The 21,673-nt window shown below is 44.0% G+C and overlaps 1 protein-coding gene across 2 annotated transcripts in view; it reads left to right on the top strand.

Annotated features, from left to right (window-relative positions):
- LOC308336535 (partitioning defective 3 homolog) overlaps nt 1-21,673 on the top strand; it is a 462,106-nt gene that overhangs the window by 254,287 nt on the left and 186,146 nt on the right. For both annotated transcript variants that reach the window (XM_080793921.1, XM_080793920.1), the window contains 2 exons: nt 6,754-6,942; nt 8,487-8,657. In XM_080793921.1, the coding sequence (XP_080650047.1) occupies nt 6,754-6,942; nt 8,487-8,657 (360 nt within the window). The remainder of the gene's footprint in view (nt 1-6,753; nt 6,943-8,486; nt 8,658-21,673) is intronic.

Here is a 21,673-nt window from a genome sequence, read left to right as displayed (position 1 = left end):
GTGGACATCTATATGGAATGAAGTATCAGCAAAACATAATGTGTAGCCACACATCATGAGGCAAAACAGCATGGTTTTGTACACCTCATCCCACAGTGTTTCAGAGACAGACCCTGAAAAGCCCCCCCTCGGGTGAGAAAGCCAGTCGCCATAAGTAGCCTTAAACTACCGTTTATCAGCATAGCATGATACCTCCCACCACCCCCCCCTCCCACCATCCCACCCATTCCCCGTGTCGTACCGCCAGCATAATTATAGTAACAGCTGCTGGGAACGGCATAAACAAAAACAGGTGGCATCATCTCTGAGACTAGCGCTCAGAAATCATCTACCAGGTCTTGTGCGCCAATGTGCTCTCATGTGGCATTGGCTTTCATTTCCAGGGAGCATGTTTTCAAACAAGGTTCTTCACTTTGATTGTAGTAAAAAAAAAAAACAATGGTATGAAAGTCCTTAATATGGTGGGAGAAACACATCAGCCCTGGGTGTTAGCAAACGTGTCGATGTCGATGAAAGAGGTAAAGTTGTGAATAGAAAACGGGGGGAGCGGAGTACAGGGGAAAACAGACCAATGTTTTCGGAGAAGAGATTTGATGCTGAAAGCCAAAAAGGAGGGGGCCGAGGATAGAGCCCTGCGGGACCATGTTCAACATGGTATATTCTATAATAGGGTTTAAGAAGTGGTTAAAGCTGTGGAGCTCTGCCATGCTATGCTATGGGCAGCACTGCAATTTCTGCAGGGCATCATATAGTCTCAACCCTGCACACTATACTTCCTCCAAATGGATGTCTGTGATATGCATGGCTTCTCCTTGTATTCCAAGGGCGTTTTTTCAGGGAACTACACGAGCGGAACGGCCGGTCAGCTATTTCTACACACACCGGAGCAATCGCACGATTTATGTTTAATTATGTTTCAACAGATGGCCTCTTCATGAAGTTAGATCACCAGAGGAAAAGTCTGGGTATTCATTGTTATAGAAGGTGTGGATTCAAAGTGGCACAAAGGTGAGCGCCACAAATTATCAGCTCTGGGCGTACGAGCAATGACTCATCTCACAAAAAAGGTGCTTGCCAAGTTTTTACTTGAATTGTCTGGCCTCCGAGACGAGGAAGAATTTTTGTGTTTTCCACTTTGTTAGCTAAAAAGTTGCGACACGTTACCTCATCCTCACAAAAAGGCCATTACTCCGGGAGACATCTAATTATCTAAACACCAGCCGTGTCATTTTGTTGGCATGCGCGGCACACACATTACTCTCCTCGAAGACTAGAGCCGTTTGTCACCAGCTTAAAAATATCACCAAAAAAGTTTTAATAATTGTGATGTAAACTCAGAGCGCTGCTGTTAAATCACCTCCCAGACAAACCTTATTATATAGAGTGAGCCTCCTGTTTCAAAAGCAAATTAAAAAATGTCTTCTAAATCCTAAAAGTTTCCTGAAAAACATATGTTTCTATGTCAAGGCCCCTCAAAATGATATATTCCCCATCTCGTGGGGACCCCATCTCAAAATATTTTGTACCATGGACCCCCATAAGCAAAGATTTGAGTTATGAGCTTGTATAATGTGCTATTTTTGAATAGCTAAAATCTAAAATGCTTTCCAGGTTTGCATTGGTTAAGGTGTCAGAGTCCATGTGAAACCCAGGGATGGTTTCTGAACAGATGACCGCTGAACGGTAAAGGCCACCTGAAAGCTCGACAGGTTTTCCTTTTTTTGCATGTTGGGTAAAAGCTACAAAACAAGAGAACTTAGAGAGTATCAATTAATTTCTCTCTCTGTAAATGGATCTCTTCCAGCTTTAATCCTATAGACAGGTCCTAAAACACCAAGCGCACCGTGCCGCAAGGCGCCGCTGACGAGTTGCAAATTCCGTGGTACGAGCCAGGTAAGTGACTAAGCACTAAGAGATGCTATCTACAGGGCGTAATTGCCAGCCGTTTTCAGAGGAAAGCACCTCCCGAGTTTCCCTGCCAAACACTTGGAATTGCAAAACAATGGTGCACTTGTTTTTGGGGTGGAAAGCAAAACCGAAACGGGACTAATATAAATAGGATTGCTTCAACTGCAACAATCTCAAATGGGGCGACTCTGATTGCGGCAATTACAGTTCAACAGGGGGGTTGCAATATTAGTTGGCTGGCTGTGGAGGGAAGGGGAAACATGGTGGCCGTGATTCTGATCCAGACAACTGGGGCCGCCGCTTATGAAACGGCCCATTAGCCCGCTGTAATTGTCAGTGATGCTGTCACGCGCATTTGTCTCCTGCCATCCCCGGCTCCCGATTTGCCGCGGAGCAGCAGAAATTCGGCTGTCACCATCCATCAGAGGCTGGAATTAATTGTGCAATTAAGATTCTCATTGCTTGGCAGATATAGCTGCTAATGGATGGGCGACAAGTGAGATATGATCATAAAGAGGGGATTTTAATGTACTGTTTAATTGCTCCTATGTGGTCCACGGTGTTGGAACGGGCGGCTCCCGCAAGTCCATTTGTTCTCCTCGCCGCGGTCCTCAAAGAAACCGAGGCACAGAAATACTGCCGAGGGCATGCAGGTCATGGAAGTCTGTAATGACATTCATGGACATTGGTAATATGCCACTCGAGGTGCAATGCCATGTCAGGCACATCCTGTACTCAAAAGCCACTAACAAGTACAGTAAAGTCCTCGGTGTTCATGGACCTAAATTCTACTTCTATCACTAGGCTGTATTATTACAGTAGGTTCATTATTATTGCATGCATAGTGCATGCGTGTGTAGCTCTATATTCTGATAGTACTCATTGCTATAGTGTGTTTGTTCAGTAACGGCCCAGGTCTCACTGTCTATCCAGCTCTTTATTAACATTTACTCACGTGTCCACACGTCTTCATAATTACACCCGTAGGAGGCCCAGGATGTGTGGACACGTCTTTATGCCCTTTGTAATGATATAAAATGCGATCGATAAAACATTTTTTTGACAGCGGCCGTTGCTAGGCAACGCCTTACTCGTCCGTACCGGAGCTGTTTTGCTGTGCAACCATTGCGCAAACCATTCACTTCCTGGTTTATGCCAAGGACTGTATAAAGAGGACAAGAAGCGAAGACCGTAAGGGCGCCGCCATGTTGATCACATGGTGCTCCATGGAAGGAAAGGAACATGCGCAATGGGCTTTATGCAGCCTTGGTCTGCAACTGCGCATGTTCCTTTCCTTCCATGGAGCACCATGTGATCAACATGGCGGCGCCCTTACAGTCTTCGCTTCTTGTCCTCTTTAGACAGTCCTTGGTTTATGCCAAGGACTGTCTAAAGAGGACGAGACGCGAAGACCGTACGGGCGACGCCATGTTGCTCCATGGAAGGAAAGAAACATGCGCAGTTGAGAGTTGTACATGCAGAAATGTGGGAAGGCGGAGCTTTTCAGAGTAAAATCTGCCTCATCTGCTTGGCACTTTAGCGCCTTTTATTCTGAAAAAGTCCCCGGCAATCGTTGGTATAACACTTTCTATGAAGCCCACATTTATAATGCATTATGAGGGATATTATAAATGCATTCGCAATGCTTCATAACTAAACTGTATGGATACTGTACTGTCAGGATACCAATTTTATCCAATCAGGATAGAGAACTCAGACCGGATGCAGATTGAAAGTGCAATTGGAATTGATGACACATGAAGAAATGAGTAAAAGTGGAACACTATAAAAATGAAGCTGATGAATGGGTACTCTGATATAAGCTGAAACCTGTTTATCAAAGAGATGGAGAGACGGGAAGACTCCTGTAACTCACTTAGCCTATATACCTTTATGATACACCTACCTGTTTATCAAAGAGATGGAGAGTAACTCACTTAGCCTATATACCTTTATGATACACCTACCTGTTTATCAAAGAGATGGAGAGACGGGAAGACTCCTGTAACTCACTTAGCCTATATACCTTTATGATATTCTTATATTTACACTTTGAAATTGCACTATAAATAAAGTGTCTAAACATTTCCCCCATAAAATGGGGTTGTGGTATAAAAAAAATAGTAGGGTAACTACTTGGCATTAGAGATATGTATAGACACAGAGACTGACAGTCATGCAGAAATAGAAGACTACAATGTTGGCTAATTATTATAAACTAAATTATCACTAAACTTATAATTGTTTATAGGTAGAGGCCTCGCCCTTCTTGCTTCTTGCATCCTCTTGGCACTTTCTGATCACAGATCGCCTACAGTAGGACGAGATTGGACGAGATAAGGGTTTATAATGTTTAATAACAAAGCGTTGGTGATGGCATCGATCATTTTCCGTCCTGGGCTAGGGCCAAAACACTTTTTCTATTGGAATTGAGCTCAAATTGAGGTTATCATACAAAACATCCATGTTTTTGGAGGTCAATAAAAGATCATCGCAACCTCGCGGGACTGTTTCAGTGGTCGTGAGGACAACGAATGTATCTAAACATGTGCCCCGGATGTGATTCCGTGACACCGGAAGTAATCCAAATCAGCTGGAATCGGCTTCAAAGTAAAGGCTTACAGCCGTAAATGGGTGGCGTTCTGCGACAGACGACTAGATGGGGCTGTGGTACTGAAATGGACACGTGTGTGTGCGTGTGTTCAATGGACACTAACTATTGAACGTATGGACTGTTTGCAAAAAAAAAAGCACAGTCAAAGGCTCCGTGTCTATCAACGTTCGGGGGATCGATCGTAGTGGAGATAAATATTCTGTGACTACTTAAAAGGTAACGAGAATCACTGGCAGTACAGTGAGTGTATTTATTTATTTACTCAGGTGGCAGTGAATGAGTTTAACGGCTAATGGATAATACACGTATCCACACACAAACACACACACGCACACCCGGTGGGCCAGGTGTGTGCCCTTCACAGCTGTATGCTTGGAGAAAGAAGCTGCGGGATAGTGGGGGAACGCAGGAGGGAGCGTGAGCTGAGGAGTTATTAGGACGCAGCGGTGCGTTCAGTTGGAGGAGCTTTTCAACACCTTCTGACTGAGCCCCTATTCTACCCTGCCCTCGCTCCCCCTCTCCCCTCTCTCTCTCTCTCTCTCTCTCTCTCTGTGGCTCCACACAGAGAGAGAGTATTAATTCAGTACATGCAGTATTATACTAAACCAATCAAAACTGTGTTTCATCACTCAAAGGTAGTGAAAAAGCAGATATCCAAGCTCACAATGTCATGTGTCGCATAGTGACGCATTTTATGTTTTTGAATGTTTTTGAGTGGTGCTAGCCACTCCTATAGATAGCTATGTGTGTCCCAGGCTGCTTCTGTCTGTCTGTCTGTCTGTCTGTCTGCCCGTCCATCCGAGTACGGAAATAGCGTTTGTTGACCACCAAGTGTCACTGTTGAGCAGCCACACGCACACACACACACACACGCACGTACGCACGCACAAACGGAGTCCAGGGAGGAGGGATTGTACAGTACAGTACTACAGCACGAGTACAGCACCACTCACTTCAGACTTTAAGATATACAAAGGATTCTCCCTGGCTATCCATGAAACATGAAACGCTATCATTGTCTTGTAGGGAATGATTCAGAAACAATAAGTGGACACGATCAAAGCAATTCTTTTTCTGTTTGCGGCCTTATTTAGTATTTACTCCAGCTTTCTTTGGCTGGTGCTCAGGCAGCTCGCTTCCCACCAAAAACTATTCACTGCATCATTTGAAAATGTTTTCAAATCTATACCAGGTTTTTCCCAATCTAACACAGTACTGCAATGGATAGGAGGAGGAGGGGGTTGGGGGGGACGACATAGCTGCCAATACTTGATGCCTGCAGTTTCTCTCCACATCATTAGTTTTCCTTCACACCTTTCTTCTTCCCACTGTATGGTTGGAAAAGTAATGCACAAAGAGTTCATTTATTTATATATATATATATTGTACATGTGTTTGTGTGAGTTTATACAGTATACAGGCGCACACACACACACACACACACACAGACACACACACGCACACACACACGTCAGGTGGGGGAGATTGGAACACCAAAGCTCGTTTGACAGACCACTTTTTCAAATGTTTCGGTGGGTGTGGGGACATTAAATGGCAATCCCTCACCTAGCTCTCCTGGCAGCTCAGTTGAAACCGTTGGCATGCGGTGCGCGGTTCAGCAACCTGCCGTGTTGTACAACAAGGACAAACAAACGGGTCTCTCCACTGGAACTTCCAACGAAGGCGGCATGGCGTTGTCTTTGGCGCAGGCCAAGGAATAGGCCAGGCTCCAGACATGTATCACAAATCATCCTTCAAACCAAGTGTTTCAAAGGGAGGCGGCGTTTGTTTCCGAGCGTCAAATTGCTACCTGCCGTTTTCAAAGTTTCCTCCTTTTCTTTCTTATTGTTTCTCTCTCCCCTCGGCCCACCACCGCTCACACATCGCTAGCTCAACGGTGGCAGGAACGAATTAGAAGCTCTCAGGTAGACGGTATGGGCAATTGACAATGACAGCTTGCCGCCATATGTGACATGGTCGATTTTCCTCTGCCTCTCTTCTCGTTCCTGCCTTACCTTTTATTGTTTTACCTCCCTGCTCGCTGTGTTCCACTTTGTCCGCCATGCTTGTCATGATGTGCAAAAAGAAAAATGTCAAACAAAAGCTTCTAGCATTGTCACGGACATTGAGTGACACACTGCGTCATGTCCTCCGCATCTTTGATCCATTTTGTACAGTTCTTTGATCTATTCTAAACACTCTCTCTCTCTCTCTCTCTCTTCCTGCCACAGCTGCCAGATGAAGATGACCTGGTGCTAACCCCCGATGGCACACGAGAGTTCATGACCTTCGAGATCCCCCTGAACGACTCGGGTTCGGCGGGGCTGGGGGTCAGTGTCAAGGGCAACAGGTCCAAGGAGAACCACGAGGACCTGGGCATCTTTGTCAAGTCCATCATCAATGGAGGGGCTGCTTGCAAGGTGAGAAGACACTTGACACTTCATTTTTCATATATTTTTTATTTTAAGGAACTACAACATGCATTTTAAAACGGTTTTTAACATTTAATATATTGTTTATGTCCCTCAAATGTATTGGTAAGGGTTTGAACCCAATCACCACTCTCATATAACCAGTCCATGACATTTCTGTCTGACTTCTAAAGCAGTTTTAGCTGCAGTACCACAATGTCCTGATGTGGTGGGGGCGCTGTGTATGCAAATTATTCCCTCTGCCACATACTCATCCCAGCTACTCCCCTCCCACATCTTTGACTCATTATATATTATGGCATTATACTATATTATATATTATGGTTCACCCACCCTCCACCCCCACAGTCTCCAAAGACAAATGCAAACTCTGAACTGGAGAGGGGGAGGGATTATACCAAGTAGGGAGTAGCATCACGAGTAGCACCAAATCAGTTGGCCAGTTTTGAGACTACTATAGAGGGTATGCGCGTGACATCATCATCGAAGTTATGCGGGAACTTCTACTGAGTAGCAAAAAAAACAACTTTCTGGCCTTGACAGCCCATACATCCATACAGAAAAGTCCTATTTGATTGCATTAAACGACGTTAAACAATGTTAAACTCACTTTTCCACTCACTTTGCCACTCGATTTGCCACTCGATTTGCCATTCACTTTATGCATGCGCATACCCTCTATACATAAAAATATGATGAGGCAGCCTGATTGTTCAAAATGTGTTTTTTTGTGGGGATAGAAGACACGTAGGGGAGTCCAAAAAAAACAAATGGGACCTTTAAAAAATGGCAAAGATTGCAGATCGACAAGCTCGACAAGGAGTAGTTTGCCCCAACAATTACACACACCAGCATGAAGCGTTGAATTCATGGATATTGTGTGTTTTTGTCACATTCCTGAGCCGATAATTGGATGACTTGCGGAATCAAAAATGCTCCTACTGAGTCTCCTATTGTCTTAGGAATGACAAAATCTCCATGAATTCAAGGCTTCACGGGGTGTGTAATTGATAGAATATAAGCCTAACAGCCTAATTTGCTATTTGTCTCGCGACGAAGTCTAGGGCTAAAACATTATTATTTAATCCATTAAATCATAGCGCCCAGCAATGTATAGCAGCAGAGCACATTTAGCGACGGACCTATAGCTATAGATAGATAAACACTCTTGAGGTGATCGACAACAAAGGGAGGTATGACACATTTTCTTAGAATTGGAATGATTTACATCAAGAGTTATTCACGTTTTAAGATTTACCATTTCGTCGGCTAAAATGGGGAACATTTTCGATGACGTCCCACCAGAAATCAACATTGAGTGTTGCAAAACAGACGCTCCCAGCCTGTGGAGCGATGCAACAGACGCTCCCAGCCTGTGGAGCGATGCAATCGGTTTTGATATCAATAATCTACGTATTTTTGATCAATCTCCGTCTTGAGCGCTGGGCGTTACTAAATTAAAAGGCGGAGAACTTCGTCCTGTGCGCTCCTGTGTTAAGAAAGTGTCCCGATCCCTCTGTTGTTTTTTACAGGACGGACGCCTTCGTGTCAACGACCAACTTGTCGCCGTCAACGGGGAGTCGTTGCTGGGAAACACCAACCAGGAAGCCATGGAAACGCTGCGGCTGTCCATGTCCATAGAGGGCAACAAGCGAGGCATGATCCAGCTCATAGTGGCACGGCGTTTCGCCACCGGCAACCAGGTAGCTAACAGCTAGCAGCTAACCTTTCATTGGCACCTTACACCGCACGCCAATGTGTCACACCGCCGTCACATTGTGAGCTTTGTTTTGCAGCGTGTGGCAGCGGTCACGCAACTTAAGTGTGAATCACTTTCAGGGAATCTGGGGAAAATAGTAGTATTGCGCATAACATAGCACATTGACTCAAACCAGGGGATGTGTGAACAAGTGGTGGATATTGAGAGGGAATAGGAGAGGGGGTATAAATACATTCCTTCCCGTTCTTTTGAATGATACACTGCCGTGCCTCTTCCTTTAGCTCGCCATCGGGCTTTAATCTGTCCTCCATTGGTCAGGGGAGCTTTGAGATAGCTAGAGGGAGACTTTTAGGATGGCGACTGCTGCCGCGCGAAAATCTTCAAACAGTCCAATTACCTGTGCGAGATTTGTGATACGTCTCACATTTCCAGGCCTACATCCCGTGGCTGTGGGTGATGTTTGATCCACATAAAATATGATCTATCATCTCTGCCGGCTGGAAACCTGATATGTCCATAACTGTTAACATTCAGGTTAAAATAAATAAAAGCATCAATAGTAGCAGATGTGCAAGCTGGAAGCTTCATCTGCTACATTTGATGGTACATCTGATGCTTTTGTGTGATGCTGTAGTGTGATTAAGTAGAGTGTTAAAGGGACACTTCACCCTTTTTGCAAAAAAATATATGTTAATGACGTTTAGAAGCTTTAGAACACTTTCCTGGGGGTCTTTATGTGTGTAATATGTGGTTTTAGATATTTTAAATTGTAGCAGTGAGCCTGTTGTCTCTGATGTCATGGACACTGGGCTCACTTCCTTCCTGGACTACATGTTGTCTCAGTAAGACAGTTCTCCCCCCTATCCACAAGGAGGAGCAGTGCACCAAAGAATTATGGGAATTGTAGTCCAGGAAGGTAGTGAGACCAGTGTCCATGACATCAGAGACAACAGGCTCACTGCTACAATCTAAAATATCTAAAACCACATATTACACACATAAATACCCCCAGGAAAGTGTTCTAAAGCTTCTAAACGTCATTAACATATATTTTTTTGCAAAAAGGGTGAAGTGTCCCTTTAATTTACGGGAAACCACACAAAAGGTAACACATGGAGATAGGAGGTTTCTCTCGGACAGCAACAGCATATGTTTTTTATACCGTGGCGTGATACCATATCTAAGAGGTGCCTCATTGATTTATGATTGACAGCCTTGGCAAATAGCATGGTATGAGCAGATACAGTAGACTGATAATGGACATGGTGTTTCCTAATCTAGCAATAGCCTGAGAATATCCAAAGCAATATGGAATCCCTGGAATGCTGCACGCCAGAGGATCTGACTTATGAAATATCAAAATTTTATCTCCAATCCTCATCCTGAATTTTCCTACTATCTATACCCATCTATGTATCATTATGGTTATTTGAAGTTGATCTGGCACACACAGTGCTGTCACAGAAATAAGCACTGCAGAGTTATGGTGATATTTTTTAATAGATGAATACAATGGTTGAGTTACATGTGGGAATGTGTGTAATGTATCGTCTCTGTCAGGTGGAAACATCATACGTCCAAAACTGTTACTTTTCACGCACGCACGCACGCACGCTCACACACACACACCCTCTCCCCTGCAGCGAGGGCTTGTGGATCAGGTTTGATTAGTGTTGCAGTGGCTCTAATTGGAGCGTGTGTCCTGTGGCTAGAGCAGGGAGGAGGACCAGGCCTGAGCCCCATGTCCCCCTGCATGCTCTGCCCAAAAATGTAATACTAAACAGTGCAGGCACGCAGCGCAGTGGCCCGAGAACACGATACAAAATATAACATTAACACTAGTGGCAGTAGGCCTACAGCAGCCCGACCTTCAGAACACAATAGAAGACATACAGTAGGTCTATATTAAGATTTATAGCAGACAGCAGCAGTTAGCACATCATCAGAATACAATCTGCTATTACCTTCCACATTCACAACCTCCTCCTCCGACGAACAACAACTCGATAATGTTCTCATGTTAGTTTGTTACTTATTTTCTGAGCCATGCAAATAAACAACAATCCGCACTGACCGGAGACAGATAGGTTCCATGCGTCCTGCGCGTAAAGCTAAACCAGAAACGGGACAGTCATTGCGTCAGCACGGAGGTGGGGGGTATATAGTTTGGCCCGGGGATAAAGTTTGTACGCTTCTATCTGTTACTTCTCTGACACGGTGCAGTTCAACTTCAGCCAGTAAATAGTGGGACACCGCTGAGAGCCAGCCACACACAACTGCAGTTAGGTTCTTAATTAAGGGCACGTTCTGAATGCAATGCAAACTAATAGGCGAGTGCGCTCTGGTGCAGTATGCAAAGGGAAAGAATGACTTATGTCCGTGACAATAACCAATCTTACAGTTGGAATTCTGTACACACGCACACATAGAGCAAAAATCACACACGTGTGAACTGAGTGGTGCAATTCCCCCCCTCCCCCTCTCTCACTCTCTCTCTCTCTCATTAGAGACACAGCACTACCCCTCTCTCTGTTTCTGGCGCCCCCTACTGGTATAAATAAGTCACATATTACTCGTGCTCATTCAGGTACACAAACAAACAGGTACACGGACATTGCTGGTTGTAGGAGTGGTTGCACCACTCAAAAAATATGATATGGGGAAAACAATTGAAAATATATTTTAACCCAGTATTATTAGTGTCAAGAGAGAGAAGAGGGCTCAAAGAGACAAGAGAGAGAGAGATGTATAGCGGGTGTTGAACAGGGAATTAAAAACCACCACGAACGTCGAAGAAATAAAGCCAACTTAAATGTCGGCCCTCGCCAACCCCCCATCCCACTCCCGCTGGCCCAGGCACACAGCGTTGCAAGCCAGCACCAGTTTACCACTGTCACAGCGCCTCTGCCAGGAGCGAGCACTGGAGGCCACCATTAAAATGAATCAGATCCATCACTGTCTGCAGGGGAGAGGAGCCCAGCAGCGCACCTTCATGCATCTGAGAGAGGAAACTAGTGGATGTATGGGTTGTTCTGGCACAGGCGCACACACACACACACACACACACACACACACACACACACACACACACACACACACACACACACACACACACACACACACACACACTTTTTGTTGTCATCGTCATTGGAATGTCTTACATGGCATTCATTATTTAAAGGTGGTGTGATATTTGTTTGTTAATTTTTTTTCTTCTCTTTAACACCCCCAACGCCCGGGTTTGAAATCAGAGTGCCTAGCAGCGGAGCACATTTAGCGACGGACCGGATTCTATCCCGGATGTGGTTGAAGTAGCTTGATGTAGCCAAAACACTTCGGAGGCAAACGACAACAACGGGAGGTGTGATTAATTCTAACGTGACTAGCGACGGGGCTGTGAAGGGCCGTTTAACACATAATCTTTGCTTAGAATTGGATGGAATGATTTTATTCAAGAGTTATTCACGTCCTTTTTATCAATCTCCATCCTGAGCACTGGGCATTACTAATTGATTGAGAACTCCGTCCTTGCCACTCAGGGTGTTAATCAACAGAATATATATTTTCAGGTTGGGTCACCAATTTCATCCCAATCAGTAGAGAGTAGTACCCATTTATCAACTTCAATTTTATAGCGTTCCAATTACAATGGTGTGTCTGCTCATTTATTTATTTGTTTCATCACTTCCAATTTCACGTGTTTATCCTGTGTGAGATATTTCTCCCGATTTGGCGGAATTGGTATCCCAGCCTGAAAACGTATTTTCTGTGTACTGATGAGCTGGAGATACGGGAGACCGAGAGAGCTGTTCAAACACTAGCAATGATTACTATGGGAACATATAGAGCTATTTAACACTTATTTTAAAAAACACATCACGTACCTTTAACTCCTCCGGTATTTGCTTTAGAGTTCTCTCTGAAACACACGAAAGTGAGTTAGATAAAGAAAGTTGAATTTCTTTATCTTTTCTCTTTCATGAAAAAGCGTTTTTGGTTACTTAGAAAAGCGCTATATCTTTTTTTGAAATTATTATTATTATTAAAGTTATTTATAAACCGTAAACAAGATATATTCAACGTACATGCACACGTCCACAGAGAGCAAAGACTTTTTTTTTTTTAGAATGGCACCCGTGAGTGCTTGAATAGACTGGTTATTCTTAGCCAAGAGCACCCAGAAGCACATCTGAACTGGTCTACCTGGTCAATTTTCTTTTCCATTACGGAGTGGGAATGAGTCTTTGGCCTCTGGGCTCAAATAAATGTTTGTTACATGCATGTTGGCCTTGGGCTACCAACCTTGTGCAGTGTGTGGCGCTTGTGCCGTTTTTTTTTTTCTCGACAATCAGCGGGTCAACCCATTAAAGGAGAATGTAATACTAGAAGGCTTTCTTACCTTTATATGTAGTTGTTACTGTACATCCCCACCAAAGAGGTCCAGGCAGAGCTGGACTGGGACAAAAATTCGGCCCGGTCATTTTCGCGTGAATTTGGCCCAGACCGGCCCACCACAACCAGCATGCAGATAGCATAAACTCTACCGCCCACTCCGTCGAGGCACACACACACAAAGAAGCCCTAATACCACCACTTTTACAGAACAACATAAATGATACAAACCAACAGACAACTATTTGTCACTCACTGATACAGGTACAGTGACATTATCATGATGGCACTGGCAGAATGGCAGCACGACCGGACCTTTCCTGGTGGCCTGCCTGCCTGTCCAAAAATAATAATAATAATAATATATATATATATATATAAATGTTTAAATTTAGGTATTCAAAGATTTGCTTGTATATCTTCTATTTTGGAATAACCAAAGCATAAAATAATGGTTACAGTGATTAACATGATTGTGAAACTATATTAACTACTGAGAGACACCGATGCTTTCCCGGTTATAATGGGCTAATTGAAGTCGAAACCCGTTTCAGGGGTTATTATTACCGCACATTCCAACAAGTTGAATCATCAATGCAGAGAAGCCCACACAAAACACATCGTAAGAAAGGTTTCTGTCAGGGACACAAAGTAGATGAAAGTAGATTATAAATAGAGAGATGAATAGCAGGTTCCATTATCACCAGAACAATTAATTTCCTGCCCCACAGATATACGTAACGTTTGAAGAAGAATCATTCTGACCCAGATAGGCCCGACAATATGATTGGTCACTGGCAAAAAAAATTCCGTCAATGACTTTTGGGCAATTTCTCTGTCCCTATCTGGCCCGTGTGCTGCTAAATATACAGTCGCATGTGTTTGAGCAATTACATTTTCTGGGAAAGTCATTTCAATTCAATTAATTTTTTATCAGGGTTCTCCAAATGGCGCACGGTCCTTTCCGCACCCTGCTCTCCCTGGCTCGGTTGATGTCCCTCTTTTGTCACACGGCTACGTGGTCGCGTGACTTGATTAAATGCATTTCTGCTAAAGTTTATGCACGTTCAAAGTCATAATGTCCCAATTCCGGTTCTCATTTTCTCATGACCGGTTTGTTTTAATATTTTTCCACACTCTTCAAAACGAGCCTTGTCTCCAAGCTCCTCTTCAATTCTGAGAATCTGGTTGTACTTGGCTGGACGCTCAGAAGCGACAACAGGGGTGCACCAGTCTTTATCTGTCCAGTGTCCACTCCAGTGTAGTAGCAAATATTCAAACGCAAACTTATTTACCAATTGTTTGCTATATCCGGATGCTTTTCTCTGGAAAGCATGGCCACTGTTTACCCACCTCGGTGTAACAGCGTCGCTGATGTAGGACCTTGGCAGAGTAATTTCCCACTGCACTGAGAGTTATTTGTGGAAGAAAACAAGGCAGCGCCGGTCAAACTGTGGCACACAACATGTGTTAAGAATTTAAGCTCTATTCAATTTTATTATTTATTCAAAAATAGCCTCTGCAAGTTAGCGCCTGACTCCATATTTGGGGGTAGCTCTTTTTGGAAGTCCATATTATGGTTATGGCTGAGTCATAGTGACATGAGCCAAATTAATCCAATTTTAATATATATATCGTTTTCCTATGACATTCCCAAAAATATTGATGTCAGGCTGAAAGTGATTCATGCGCGCGCACACACACACACACACACACACACACACACACACACACACACACACACACATTCAAAGGGCTTTATTGGCATGAGAAAACATACGTTTACATTGGCAAAGCAAAAGTGGAACAATACAATGAAAACATTGTACAGTATGTACAATTGAAAGTCAGAATATCCAATAATTAAGTTTCTATGTACAGAGATATTACTCCATGCAGATGCACAGTGTATAATCGTTTGGTACAACAGTGTGTCAGCTTCCTCTGAATTTACTCAGTTTATTTTCTCCTTCTCCAGGGTGCTCTGATCTATTAGACAATGTGCGTGCGTGTGCATATACAGTATAGGATGTTACAACAGCTGCTTTTGACAGAAGTCTCCTCTGATGTTGTCCTCCATGACAGCTCGCTGCCAATGCTCTGATCTGAACAGCACCAAAGCTGTTTTTCTGTATCTTCACATTTCTGTCCAGGGAAGATACTTTGCTCTCCCTTCCCACGTGTAAACTTAAAAATGTACAGTATGCTATTTTTGAACGTTGCCTCTATGGAAGGAGGCCTCATGACGATTCATGCGAGGAGAACCGGTTTAACCATATAAACCCCAGCTGCATTAGTATTGTGGGCAAAGCGTTCGCGGGGAAAACAGAAAATACACTAGTGTGGAGCCCGGGGGGACTCCGGGCAACCATATAGGGTTCAGTGTCATGGCTTATGTGCAACAACACCCCCTGCTCCCTACCCACCCCCTTGGTTTGATCCATACGTCCAAGTTCCACTTTTATTTATGTTTTTCGCTTATCTCAGCAGCAGGACCTCTGCCTGTAGGGGCTTCTGTTGCTGTGGGGCGTGAATGTACAAAATGTATTTATGTAAAAATAAAAGACCCCCCCCCCCCCCCCCCCATCCTTCCCCCCTCCTTTGACCAAGACTTCATCATTTTGCCTGCGCGGCCCCAATTATGTAAATATCATTTGGGTACGAGAAATGGCAGCAATAAGATCCCCCGTTGCACCGGTTCACCTCGCCTCATTTCAATTTTTTATAAATGCAGCATTTACTATTATGTTGAAAGAACTGATGATGGAAGAGCAGTATAGCATTGAACCAGCCCAGTTGGCTGGGGGTCCCTCAGAGGGCAGACGTAGCCCGGTTGTTCAGCTATTGTCTCTGAATGTTCACCTGTTATGACATATACCCAATGCTATCGGGTTAATTTGGTTAAAGTCATCTCCACCTCTACATTGGATTTGCATTCCTAAGATGATGCAAGGCGGACGAAAAGACCTGATCTGCTGAGGCTGCCGGTAATGCCGCTAATGAACGGCGCCTTTGAAGGAGTCTGACAGACTTTAGGATCAGCGTAGCAGGATGACAGGATGTCATGGTCAGGCAGCGGTCCGACTGGATGGAAGCACCAATTTATTGATGAGTCGCAGCATGGGGTGAAAAATCAAAGTACGGTTGTCTGTCTTGCTTGCATTTTTCATGGTGTCTATGCTGGTTAGTCAGTCAGGGACCAATCAGAAGGGTGAATTCTGTTCCATGGTTGTGCCGAATCTGAGTTGGACTAGCTCCCTCTGGTGCTGTGTCTGTGCCCTGCGCGTGTCTCTCACGCTGTGGTCCCCGCGATGTGTCCCGGCACACTGTTTGGAAAACGGTGGTATAGCGAACACGCTCGGCGCTGACTCAAGATGACTCCTCCTCGGGCATGCCAATAATATATAAGGGCTTGTTGCATCTCGTGTCAATATGGTTTGCTGTAATCCCAGCGACTGACCCTTTATGCAAGGAGACAAGAGGGGAAGGAAGTGGCCAAGTAACAAAAGACAGTCTCGTGTCCTCGAGCGGGACGGATCGATGGGGGCCTTGAGAGAACTATCAATCACAGACCAAGCCTAGTAAATTATGGTTTTATTAGTATTGAGCTGACCACTGCTGAGAGACACACACACACACACACACACACACACACACACACACACACACACACACACACACACACACACAGAGACAGACCTTAAAGCATTTAGAGACCATATGCTCCCCTAACAACACAGGAGAGAGATTTGCGCCGACCATCTCCTGAACGCTTTAATGGGAAATGATTGAGCTCCCATTAGTGTGTGAAAGGACTACAGCTCCCCTGATGTCATAGTGAATGGCAACCATTCATAACGGTCGGGGGACAGGGGGGCATGGTCTGTGCAGGTGCACTCTGGGAAATGCAGTTTGTAATGGACCGAGGGGACTACGTTTGTGGAGAGTAGACCTCAAAACTATAGATGTGTGTGTGTGTGTGTGTGTGTGTGTGTGTGTGTGTGTGTGAGACATCAACTTCAGTATTTATACCTCCGAGCATACGCATAAAAAAGCCAGCCGGCCACAGTATAGTACTTTCTACTTTCAACTTACTTACATGTATACATACATACAGTACATACGTTACCTGTTACCCAACCAATATTGAAACATATTTACGTCACCATTGACAGCCAGTTATAACCCGACTTCAGTTTTTAATTTCAATGTTTTACAGAGAGGCTGAGAGTTGAGTTTGTAGCGGTAGGCACTCGACAGAGTGCAGTTCTAGTTTTTCATGCAAGCCTGCTATTTTATGTCCATATAAAACAGCATGGTGATCAGTTATTTTATATGGACACACACAGCATGGTGACCAGTTATTTTATATGGACACACACAGCATGGTGATCAGTTATTTTATATAGACACACACAGCATGGTGACCAGTTATTTTAGCCCAATCTTTTGTTGTAGGCATGCACCGATGTATCGGCCACATGTCAGTATTTGCCGGTCAATATCGGTATCTGCAAATATAACTGGCATTTACCGATGGCAGTAGCTGATATTTATCTGTTGTTGATAAGCATACATTTTTCGCTGTCTATGTTGGTGTGCTGGTTATCTGTAGCCTACTGTACCAAGCTGTAGATTCTGAACATTTATTTATAGTATTGAAGATGTATTGTTTCCCTGGCACAAAAAGAGGAATTAAAAACAACAAAAACTAAATAAATCAGTATTGGCTATATCGGCTAGCCTAAATTGTTATTTTAAACATCAGTATCGGCGAATGATTTCCATATCGGTGCATCCCTGTTTTGTTCACTAGCTCATGATTACATTATTAACATTTCAAAAACACAGTTGTTATAGAAAATGCACCAGAATTGTGTAATTTTGTAAATGTGATCACCCACAGTTACTGTAATGTAACTAGATGAATGAATGCATGTTTTGGTCTGTGTGATGAGAGCAGATATACGGATGGTAGAGGAGACTCAATGTCCTAGTGTTGTTGTGGGTCTGAGCCCTCATGGCAAACAACACTAAATGGTCCATTTGATGTAAAAACAACTGTCCTCAACCAACCCCGTTTAATATCCAAATCATTTGTGATGGCATTCATAGTGTATCCGTCAAATAACATCAAGGAAGAGCTTTTGTTTTCATACAAAACCACCTTTATTTTCATACCACTCCCTGTATTGTGTGTCCAAGGACAGACTCCACTGTCACTGCTTCAATAGCTTTTCTTTTTTTCCCCCTGCATTCTGTAACGTCATCATGCAATCTGTAGTGCGTACTCCACAAATAGTCCATCAGGGCCCACTGCTCATGATGATTGTATGATCAACAATGGTAGTCATGCCCCAAATAACGTCATCACATCTGCATCACATCCGGTAAGTAACCAGTGTAAAAAAAACAAAAAAACAAGCTCTCTCTTCTCCAGTTAGTGCAAAGCCTTCCTTTTCCATCCGCACAATATTTCTCACCTCATTGTTCTGAAATAAAAACATAATGTGGGTCCAGATGGAGGCAAGGCACGTGCATAGACATCAAAGGGGGCTTGAGCGCCTGCCCTTTTACCCGTCTGTAAAAAAATCTGCCTTTGTGTAGCATTTACAATGGTGAAAGAAACGCCTTCAGGAGAATTGCCCTTTTCCAAACTCTCCTGAAATTGAACACAGCTTTTTTGCGTTAAAATAAATTGTCCTCTGTGTAGAAATCCAAGTCGTACACATTTTCAATAGCTTTAAGAGTTGCGTGCTCGCACCCCGAAAATAGCTGATCTAACAAGCTCAAATGTTCTGCCAAAAGAGATAATTAAGTCCCGCCCCTACCTGAGCTGCCACCCTTAGTTCTCCATATATCTAGCTGACCTGTTCTGACATTCCATATGTTGATCTGACCTCATCAAACCCTGTACACTCAAGCCACGCTCCATATAATATATCCATATTATGGCCTCTACAGAATTAATTCCATATGTTGATCTGACCCCCCATGCTAAAGCGCCAGCGCTCGCCCAGCAGTCTGCTGTCACCCAGGAGGATGCGTGCACACGACCTCGCCCTCAGGGTGTCTTACTGGTTTATTTTATGTGTAACGGCCTGAAAGATTTGGGAACCCTTGAACTACAGCAATGCAATCCCAGCCACGCTGTGTGCTCATTCCTCGCTGGCTCTCCAAGGACTAACTCATTTAGGAGCAGTGGGGAGAATTCAGTATGACCAATTGAGAGAATAATAGTAGTATATTGAATCAGGTGGTTGAATGGGCTGCATGGGCGTCAGCGAGCTTGGGGAAGTGTGTGCTGTAGTGAACACTCGGATGCGCACACCGTGGGTGTGTGCACGCCGTCTACACTGGGCTTCTTTTTTACACATTCACAGTTGAATTAACACTCATACGAATCCACAACATACAGTACTAATCATCCACCTAGGCTAACATCATGTCTGTGGAAAGTGTGTTCATCCTCCCAGTGTGTTCATCCTCCCAGCAATTACAGTTGGAGGAGAAAAATATAAAAGGGGGAAATGAGAGGAGATTGCTAGAGGTGGTGAAGAAGAAGAAGAGTGCTAAAATTGAAAAAAACAACTCTCAGACTTGTTAAGTGGAGATGAGACGGAAGGGAGAGTGCACAGTAAAAAAAACAAAAAACTGCATCAAGGTCTTAGTGATTGACGGGCGTAGTAATTCATTTTTCAATGTGTGACAAGCGGTTAGCAGGTAGGAGAATTGCAGGAAATCTTGACAGGCAAACTGTTACATGTGTGCTGGTCTCTCATGCACACGCCTGACCACTATCAGAGTTGAAATGGTAACCGCAAAACATGCTCCCCCCCCATTTTTATTTGATCTTTTCACGGATCGCTCCACCCCCAAACCCCCCAGCGGTTCTTGTATTCTTGCATCCGTTTTACTGAAGGTAAGGTTCGAATTCATAAATTTAGGGTTAGGCATAGTTTTACTGAGGTTAAGTTAAGGAATAAGGTTACGTTTAGGCATTGTTTTACTGAGGTTAAGTTAAGGAATAAGTTTAGGTTTTGGCACAGTTTTACTGAGGTTAAGTTAAGGAATAAGTTTAGGTTTTGACACAGTTTTACTGAGGTTATGTTTAGGAATAAGTTTAGGTTTTGACACAGTTTTACTGAGGCTATGTTTAGGAATACCTGGTGGCGACCATTCCGAGGTTGCCGGATTTTCCCTGGGGCGTTCGTTGAAATATTTCAGTCATTTTAATTCGATCCATAGAATCCAGCCTGTCTTCTATGAAAGCATGTTGCACAGGAAAAAATAGCTGATCCACAATGAGTCTGCTCGCACGCATATTCGCATAATGCTCCTTTTCACACAGTTTCACAAATTGCATATTAGCACTTGGGTCATACAAAGGTTTTTGGTTGTGAGATTTTATTTTTGCTGTTGTAGCTGGCTGGCAGAGAGGTGCGATGTGCCCTGGATGTGATGCAGGGGGCTTAGGGATGGTTGTAATTACAGCATGGAGGAGGATGTTGACTGAATGGGGGCCAGTGTCATGTTTTGAAAGCTGGATGGAGAGGAGGGGATGACTATTGACTAGTATGGCCTGGACAGCCTTGACTGCCGTCAACGGTGTGTGTGTCAAGATATGCATCATCAACACGTCGCTAGTTTGACAACACTAGAGTTGGACAAGCTGATACAGACAGGAGAATACACACAGTCACACGCATGCACACACACACACACACACACACACACGCTCGCGCACACACGCACACACAATGCATATTCAATGTCATAAACATGCAGTAAATTACACATACCGGTACAGTAATTGATAGATAAATAATGCATACAGTACACACACACACACACACACGTATGCACGCACACTCACACGTGCACATTTATGTGGACGATTGGATACGCACATGCACGCATGCACGCGCACACACAGTACGAGACCCCTGGGAGCTGAGCTGCAGTACTAGTTCCTGACTCGGTGTAAATCACTGTCTGTGTACTCAAATAATCCACTGTGAAAACGACTAGATTAAGACAGATTAAAAGCAGTGATGAGGTGGCAGTAAAACGGGGGCGATGAAGAAACCCTATTTTTTTTCCTGACACTTTCTTATTTTTTGCTTATACTCTTTGATTAACTCAAGATACTAGGTGCTAGCTTAACTTAAATGAACCCCAGAAGTTAAGTCAGGGAAACTCTTCGTTCTGCTGATTAATTGGTTCCTCCGTCCGCACGGTTACAAGCGCCCCAATCATCAATCAGCCAGTGGTTCTCAAAGTGGGGTCCGCGGACCCCCAGGGGTCCTCGGGTGGGTTCCAGGAGGTCCACAGCAAAATTAGTTCATCCCATCCCATCATTGTAACCACGTTATCCAGGTCTTATGTTGAATAGGCATGTAACGATTCACTCAACCCACGATACGATTCGTATCACGATATGAGGTTCACAATACGATTTTTCTGCCTTGATTGCCTGCCTTGATGAGCATGAACGACCATCATCACCATCATCTCCGGGGCACAGTCACACACAGCTCCCCTCTACAGTGCTCTACTAGTGAAAGTGACTCATTTCTCTCCAAAAGCACTTGAATATGATGGAAT

The sequence above is a fragment of the Protomyctophum bolini genome (genome assembly GCF_963924005.1).
Source record: "Protomyctophum bolini genome assembly, chromosome: 21".
Classification (NCBI taxonomy): Eukaryota; Metazoa; Chordata; class Actinopteri; order Myctophiformes; family Myctophidae; genus Protomyctophum; species Protomyctophum bolini.
This window is presented reverse-complemented; position numbering and strand designations above follow the sequence as displayed.